The sequence below is a fragment of the Octopus bimaculoides genome, chromosome 7 (assembly GCF_001194135.2).
Source record: "Octopus bimaculoides isolate UCB-OBI-ISO-001 chromosome 7, ASM119413v2, whole genome shotgun sequence".
NCBI classification, from domain to species: domain Eukaryota; kingdom Metazoa; phylum Mollusca; class Cephalopoda; order Octopoda; family Octopodidae; genus Octopus; species Octopus bimaculoides.
This window is the reverse complement of record NC_068987.1, coordinates 89,363,261-89,372,060: the sequence shown is the minus strand read 5'-3', so window position 1 is coordinate 89,372,060 and position 8,800 is coordinate 89,363,261. Positions and strand designations below refer to the sequence as shown.

The window sequence follows — 8,800 nt, the reverse complement described above, 5'->3', positions numbered from 1 at the left end:
CTACCTTCTCCAGCAGATCCATCTGTCACATTTCCTCCACTGGTATTATGTTTCTTATTTTTCCCATTTTCTATAAAGGAAAAATAACAAAGAAAACACTAAAATGTGGAAGATGTTGCATCAAAGATGTTTGTGTTAATTAGGCACACATGTAGAAGCAACATTAACATGTAGAAGCAACATTAACATTTAAAACTATCTAACAACAACAAAAATTGTTTACCTTTCAAAGCATTGTTTTGCCCAGTCTTTGGTGTAGGAGTTTCTTCTGAAAGAGAAAAAAAAACATATTTATAGCATAAAACCAATTGTTATTATGGCACAATGGCTTCAATTAGTTATGAATGAGCCTGACAAATATCTGACGTAAATTACAAAATAATAATGACAGACTTTCTATTACATTCCAAAAGACATGGGACTACAAAGGCCTACTGATCTTATTAAGCATCAGCTCTGTAGCATTATAGCTTTAATCCTTTAGCATTTGACTATTCTGTTAAATGTAATGTTTATTTATTCACATTGTTTTAGATTACGCATTATCTCCATAGCTTTGAGACTTCAATGATGTGATTGTTTATTTTTGAAATGACATTGTAGAGTAGGTGCAAGAGGCCAGATCTGGCTGGTTTGAACATAAAACAAGTCAAATATTTTGGCCAGATATGGCTGGTTTAAATACTAAAGGGTCAAGATTTGGTGAATGTGCATATCCTCTTCTCTGTGGCTACAGATTATCCTATTCTGATAGGATAATCTGTAGCCTATTCCGATAGGATAATCTGACATTGATACCAGAATCTAAAACACACTTCCAGAAACTTGATAGACTTATTTCTGATAATAGTAACAAGACTTCTTTTGAATGGTTCATTTTTCAGGCTTTCCTTCAGCAACACCAAATTCTATGTTATCTTAATAGATTTTTCTTGAGACCAATTTCCAAAAGCAGCTACGGAAAGGAGAGGCTACCCATTCAGGTGATTCTGTCGAATGTAATGCTTTGCTATGTCTCGTAGCTTCAAGATTTCAACGATGTGATTGTTTGTTTTAAGATTGACATTGTAGGATAGATGTGAGAGGCTGGATCTGGCCGGTTTAAATGCTAGAGGGTTAAAATGAGCGACTCATAAAAGAAAACATTAAAAATTCTTACCTTTCTGCTGCTTCTGTGTTTTCTTTTTAGTAAGCTCTACAATAATATTGAAATTAATAATAATAATAATAGTATTATTATCTTAAATGAATGAAAGCAATATTTCTCTGGACATGTTATTTACCATCTGACTGTTCTCTGTCATCCACTCTTCACTTTTTTGCTACCACCCTCAATGTCCTTACATATGTACTGCAACCCCTGCCCCCAAGCCTCTCCTATAGTTCTCTCCATCATTTACTACAGTCACTTCATCCTGCCCACACCCCAGCCCAAGTTTCTATATCACCTCCCCTATCTTTGCCATCCTCAATGTCCCTTGAGGGCATGTCCCAAAACATCCCCACCATCATCTCTCTCACTATCACTCTCCTTTATTTCCCAACTGGGGTGTCCAAGAATCTACTCTGCAGCAAGACACCTATATCTGTACCTTCTATACCTTAAATCTCTCAACTGGCACCAAGCCACAGCCACTTAATTCTACTTCTCCAACTCCCAATTGCAAGGAACTTGGTGACCCTGCTACTACTGGAGCCACATAAAAAGTACCCAATACACTCTATAAAGTGGTTGGCATTAGGAAGGCCATCCAGCTGCAGAAATCATGCCCAAACAGACAACGGAACCAGGTGTAGCTCCTGGCTTTGTCAGCTCCAGTCAAACTGTCCAACCCATACCAGCATGGAAAATAGATGTTAAATGATGAGGATGACTGCTGCTCAATGCTCTGCGGACACTGTAAAGGCTGAAAGACATGACAGAGATTGCTGCAACAGCGACTATGAAGCCATGGGCAGCAGGAAGGGACACAGCAGGTGTTCTAACTGTACCCAAACGATGGAATTCATCTCCACATCTTTGAACACAGTCTTAGGCTCAATTCAGACCATTATGTCCATCTGCTGGAGATTGTGGTCAACCCCTGACCTGGAGAGGGTTGCTGCTGGAAGGCCATATGTGTGGCTCCTTGCATTACCTCTGGAAAGAGTCAGAAGTGGTTGTTGGAGAATTTCTAAGGCTTCACACTCCCCTGTTTCTTGCCTCCTAATTACTCTGATTGCAATCCCATTGATTACTATGTGTGGGGCATGGTTGAGAAAAACACCAATCACTCTGCCTGCTGGTAGCCAAGATCAAGGAAGTGTTTGAATATCTTCCCAGGCACAGAGTGAGAAATGCATGCACCAGATTTCTGAACCGGCCGTGGTGGAAGTTGAGGGCAGCTTCTGAATAAGCTGTTATCTCTCAGCCATAACTTAGTCGATATTTTTTTTGATTTTTTAAAATACTTTTATCTGTGGATGAGATTTTGTGTTTTCTCTTATTTTTACGTAAACTGTCAAATTTGGCCTGAACACCCTGTATGTGTGTGTGTGTGTGTGTGTGTGTGTGTGTATATATATATATATATATATATATATATATATATACCGTAAATTCTCGAGTATAATCCACACATTTTTCCAAAAATTTACTGGTCAAAATTTCTAGTGTGTACTATATACGAGATTAAAACTGGAAAATATTTTCTAAGCAAAATTTTCTAAGTGATAAATATGTAAAGGCAATTTACTTAATATTTATTTTTCACTGATGTTATTACTGTTATTTCTTTATTTTCTGCAAACAAAGTGCACAAAAAAGCTACACGTTTGCATTATGTTATATACACAATAATAATAAAGGACGTTATATAGACCTCCTTGACTCAAGTTAGAGAAGAGGTGCGTATTATACACAAGGTTTAGGTTTTTCAGAGGTACAGCTCCCTAAAAATCCCCTGCATATTATACTCAAGGGCGGACTATACTTGAGGATTTACGGTAAATAAAATTTAAAAAATATACATTATGTACAGGACATCAACAACAAGTGAAAAATACATAAACACATGAGAGAAGAGTACAGGAGAAAATGCAAAAGAAGATGACTCCCTCATCAGTTGTCGGACTGTTTATTACTTGTCTAATAACTGACGTGTGAGTTATCTTCTTTTGGTACTTTGTCCTGTACTTTTCTCTCCTGCATTTATATATTTTTCACTCATTGGTGATGTCCTGTACACAATGTGTATTTTTTATTTTATTTATTTATAATCAAATGTCATGCAGCCTTAATCACAGTAAATTCTTACATCTATATATATATATATATATATATATATATACATATAGGTTAGTTGAGTTAGAGGTTAAAAATAACTGTCTAAGGGATAGAAGTATCCATTACACTACCAGTATATTACCTATGTTTAACCCTGGGCATACATATGCAAACATATCATGCTCATAAAATTACAAGTAAAGACAAGGATAAACATAAGTTTATCAAGAATCAAAATTTAAAAAAAACAAGAAAATGGAGAAATATTGATGAACAACAATTGACTAACATTAACTATTACTTTTTAATACAAATAGACTGTATCCCATCTAACAGCTGTTTCTGCTTCCAATGTTATATGGTTTTGCCATTGATATTCAAAATATGTAAAAATATTAATCATACGAAGCTCCTTGTTTCTGATCGGTTTTATCACCAAATATGATTAATATTTTTTACATATTTTGAATATCAATGGCAATGCCATATCACACTGGAAGCAGAAACAGCTGTTAGATGGGATGCAGTCTATTTGTATTGAATTTAAATAATTGATGTAAGTCAATTGCTATTAATCAGTACTTCTCCATTTTCTGTTTGCTTTGTGTGTATATATATATATATATATATATATATATGTATACATACACACACCACACACAACTTTCTTTCAGTTTCTTTCAATCAAATTTGCATGGAGTATTGGTCAGCCTGGGGCTAAAGGTTCTACACAGTGGGACTGAACCTGAAACCACGTGGTTGCAAAGTGAGCTTCTTAACTGTGTAACCACTCCTGCACCTATTCACAAAAACTCCCAATCATATATTTGAATGGTTAAAGTCACCTACCGCCAGTCACGTTCTCTTCGGATTTCTTTTGTTTTGTTGCTTTCACATTTCCTACAAAGAAAAATACAAAAACGTTTGTGCTTGATGATGATGATGATGATGGTCACAGATGAGATGACAAAAAAACTTTAGTCAACTGTATAAGAGATGCATAAACCTAGGTTACGAAGAGTCAACAAGTGAGACTCTTATGTGGTCATGCAACCTGCTAGTGATCTGTCAGGGCACATGAAACTGTATTATATAAGACCACGAATTAACCCTTTAGCATTCAGATAACTCTACCAAATGTTATGCATATTTATTGATTTTGTTTTGAATTAATCATGCATTATCTTGTAGCTACAAAATTTCAATGATGTGATTTGTTTATTTTTAGAATGACATCGTAGGATTGATGTGAGAGGCCAGATCTGGCCAGTTTAAACATCAAACAAGCAAAATATTTGGGCATGACATGGCCAGTTTAATGCTAAAGGGTTAATGTAGTTTTACTAAAGCCTTAAAAGAAAACCGGGACAGTCTTTTTTTAAGGGTTAGCAACTGTTGCTGTTTAGCCCCCAAGTTAGCCCTCATTGATCACCCAGGCTTGAACTGAGGTCAAACAACCACCACTACTACATGCTAACTCTGAAAATGGACAGAAAAATGTTAATACCAACAATTATGTTCATTATTCACATTATTTACATTTGATGGATATTTGTCCTCATCTTGTTTGTTGTTAACACAACGTTTCGGCTGATATACCCTCCAGCCTTCATCAGGTGTCTTGGGGAAATTTTGAACCTGGGTTCTCATTCCTAAGGTATTTTTCGATATTATTATTATTCAGATCACTGCCTGGAATTGAACTCGGAATCTTGGGGTTAGTAGCCCATGCTCTTAAGTACTACGCCACATGCCTGTGGACATATAGAACTGAACAATTATGTTAGTAACAAGAGAACCGAATCACACACACCTTCCACATGATTTTGTTTGTTGCTGTCTTCTGCATTAAGTCCATTCGGTTTCTTCTTCTGCTGCTTCTTCTTCTTCTCTGCATCTAAAACAAAAAAAAAGCCTTTTATTAGAAAATGTTACCAAGTTCTGTGAAATAATACAGCAGAGAAAATAAAAATCAATTGAATCAATTAACAGAAAACCAACTGAGAGATGAGCAGTTTCTATAATGATCCTAGCTAGACATAGCTCTGACCAGTTTGCATAGCTACTAGTAGGTAGCACACATTACAAATAACAAAAGCATTCCAGGCATGACCATCCTTTTCTAATCTGTGATGTAATGCAGTTATGAGAAAAACCTTACACTAACTAAAACATAAGAATTCATATCTTTTACAAGTGAACGCATTGGTACTCTTTTGGTTATGATGACAACTGTTCCAGTTGATCCGATCAACAGAGCACTAACAGCACCATCCAAATGTGATCATTGCTAGAGCAACTGTCTGGCTTCCATGCCAGTTGCATGTAAATAGCGCCATTTGAGCGTGATCGTTACCAGCGTTGCCTTACTGGCATGTTAGAATACATTTGAGCGTGGTCATTGCCAGTGCCGTTGAACTGGCTCCTGTGCAGGTGGCACATAAAAGCACCCACTACACTCTCGGAGTAGTTAGCGTTAGGAAGGGCATCCAGCTGTAGAAACTCTGCCAGATCAGATTGAAGCCTGGTGCAGCCATCCGGTTCACCAGTCCTCAGTCAAATCGTCCAACCCATGCTAGCATGGAAAGTGGACGTTAAACGATGATGATGATGATTAATAAAACAGTCCCTTTTTTTTTATATAGAAAACTGGTAAATCAAAATCAACAATGGAATATTTACCTGTTGCTGGTACAGCATTGATGTTCTTATCTTTCCCTTGAGATGGCGCTTCGTTTACCTTACTCTCTTTAGGACCTTTTTGTTCTTTCTTTTGGGGTTTTTTGTTAACCCCTGAAGAATTCAAATTTACTTCAACTTTCTCGGCACACCCTTCAGTAGTTTTATTCTTTTTATCTTTAGCCATTTTCAGAAGTAACTAAAATAGAACTTAAAAGAAAAGAAAAAATAATTCTAAGTAAAATTATAGATTTTTAAGATATAAGGCTTATTTCATAAATCGCTTAGTCAGGCATCATTCATGACTTTTCTCAGGTCTCGGAGTCTGGTAAAATAAAAGAAAGTAATTGGTAAACGGGAAGCATGGTCTTAATGCTTACAACAGAGTGGACACCACTAAAGACTCTCATGCACCAGGTGATGGTGGACAGGGTAAGTCTACCCAACCAAGAACAAAAAACCTCTATAACAAGTTTCTCCATAATTTCTGACTAACAAATTTCATTTACAAGGTTTTGATCAACTTGAGGCTGTGTAATAAGATATGTCCCATGATGTGCAGTGGACTGATTGTGAAACCAGTAATAAACCACACAGCCATGCCTTTTTGATGATAAAAACCTCAACAGCAGTTAAGACACCAACAAATTGGCATGGTTGACTGGACATCCAACCTGTTTTGGTGAAAGTACAGTTTGGTATTGGAAGCAAATACAGGTGCATGCACAGAAATATACACTGTTGTAAGATATTTTACCATAGGAAAAGTCACCATAAAAAAAAAAAATCTTTTTAAACTGCAAAACCAAAATAAGAGATTAGCGGTTTTCTTAAAACGGCAACTTCATCAACTAACCTACCAATTGGAGAGAGAGATTACACATAACTAAATACACACATAATAAAAGAGGGAGAAAGGGAGGCAGGGAAACATTAAAGAGTCTGATGTCAAACAAGCAAGCATCAAATCAACCAGCACTAAAATGGCTGCGCCAAAACGTTTCCTCCCCATATTTTGTTCTTCCATATACTGATGTGACATAAAAGTCACTGCTAAAAGCCATTGGTTTAGCCTAAATATGTTATCTTGTTATTCTACATACTAATAAACATGAAATAATGTAGACATTCCTGAGACCCAATGGTCCAATATGAGGGTTCAACTACAAGTAATGCAAAAATGTTGGCATAGAATCTTAAATGGCACAAGTCGTTCAAATGGCATAGGTTGGCAGAGTAACTCATCTTCTACACTAACTTTGTTCTTCTTCATTGCAAGCAAATAATAGGTTCCAAATAGCAGCAACAAGCAGCCATTGAGTTCTTCATGAAGGAAGGACACAGACCGTCTGACATCCACAAAAGGCATCAGGCTGATTACAGAGATGACACCATTGACAAGACCAATGTGCACAAATGGATGAAGTTTAAAGAAGGGGAAGCCAGCAGCACTAGAGGCGGGCCACACAGTTGGGAGACCATCAGCTGCAACCATTGACACAAATTTGCCAGTAAGTGGACAAATTGATTTGCACAAAAGAGAGACATGTCAGAATCCATGAGCTTTCTGCACAACTGGACTGTGGTCATAATGCATTGAAGAAGATGGTGAAAGATTTTGGGTATTGGAAAGTCTATCCAAAGTGGGGGGCTACCTTGGCATTTGAAGGAAAGAAGGCAAGAAGTCTGCTCTGATCTGCATTTGTAGCCAATGGGGGTCAGGTTTTTTCCAATTTGAGGACAGGGAATGAAATGGGATTGTATTTATGTTGAGGAAACAAAGGCTGAGTCTACGAAATAGTGTCATATATCTCCTCCAAGACATAAGAAGTTCAAGAGCCAGCAATTGACACCGAAAGTCATAGCAATATGTTCTTGGAGGATGACAAGGATGTCATTCATGATTTTCTAGAATGTAATTTCAATGTGAACAGCAAAAGAAACACTGAAATATCCAAAAGGCTTAGGGAAGCTATTAGGAAGAAAAGACCAAACAAGAATCTCACATCTTTGGCAATAAAATCAGGCAATCATTAAATTGGATTGATCAATGGTCTTCCCCACCCTCTACCATACAGCCCGGATCTGGTGCTGACTTCTACTTGTTTGGTCTTTGGGGACAACAACTCAAAGACACAAATGAGATGAAAGTGGTTGCAAAGAAGGGGGCACAGCAGTGCACCTGAATGTCTTCAAGTAGTGTCCACTGCAACAAACGTATTCAGGTCTCCAGTTTGAGGATAGCCTCCCAGCACACTCAGACCTGAAAGGGTCACAACCAGTGCCCTTTCTTAACAAACCTTTCAACTCCATTCACCACTGTCCATTCAAGAAACACAAAATACAAGCTAGCCAACTACCAGTCAGACCACCAAGGCTATGCAATTTCTTGCATGAAGTATGACATGGATCCATTCTTTCACCAACAAAACATACAGACAACCATACACACAGAGGGTAATAACATTCACACCCTTCCACCTTTATCCAGACACCACACCACAAATCATTATCATCATTTAACGTCCGCTTTCCATGCTAGCATGGGTTTGACGATTTGACTGGGGACTCCAATCTGATTTGGCAGAGTTTCTACAGCTGGATGCCCTTCCTAACGCTAACCACTCCGAGAGTGTAGTGGGTGCTTTTTATGTGCCAGTTCGGTGGTACTGACAACGGCCATGCTCAAATGGTGTCTTTTTATGTGCCACCTGCACGGGAGTCAGTCCAATGTTTTGTTCACATGCCACTGGCACAAGTGCCAGTAAGGCAAAGCTGGAAACGATCGTGCTCAAATGGTGCTTTAACCTTATTTGAACCTTTGCTTGACCTTTGAATCACATGTGATACACAGGA

At 37.7% G+C, this 8,800-nt stretch overlaps 1 protein-coding gene across 6 annotated transcripts in view; it reads right to left on the bottom strand.

Moving 5' to 3' along the window:
- Positions 1–6,175, bottom strand: part of LOC106870563 (transcriptional regulator ATRX homolog) — a 30,880-nt gene extending 24,705 nt beyond the window's left edge. For 3 of the 6 annotated variants that reach the window (XM_052969784.1, XM_052969786.1, XM_014916689.2), the window contains exons 1-4: positions 5,948–6,175; positions 5,079–5,162; positions 4,115–4,165; positions 1,160–1,195 (exon numbers count right to left, since the gene is read on the bottom strand). In XM_052969784.1, the coding sequence (XP_052825744.1) occupies positions 1,160–1,195; positions 4,115–4,165; positions 5,079–5,162; positions 5,948–6,131 (355 nt within the window). In that variant the 5' untranslated portion in view covers positions 6,132–6,175. Of the gene's footprint in view, positions 1–4; positions 71–223; positions 269–1,159; positions 1,196–4,114; positions 4,166–5,078; positions 5,163–5,947 lie in introns of all 6 variants that reach the window. The other 3 variants (XM_052969785.1, XM_014916690.2, XM_052969787.1) reach the window with 3 other exon arrangements.
- Positions 6,176–8,800: the final 2,625 nt, after the last annotated feature.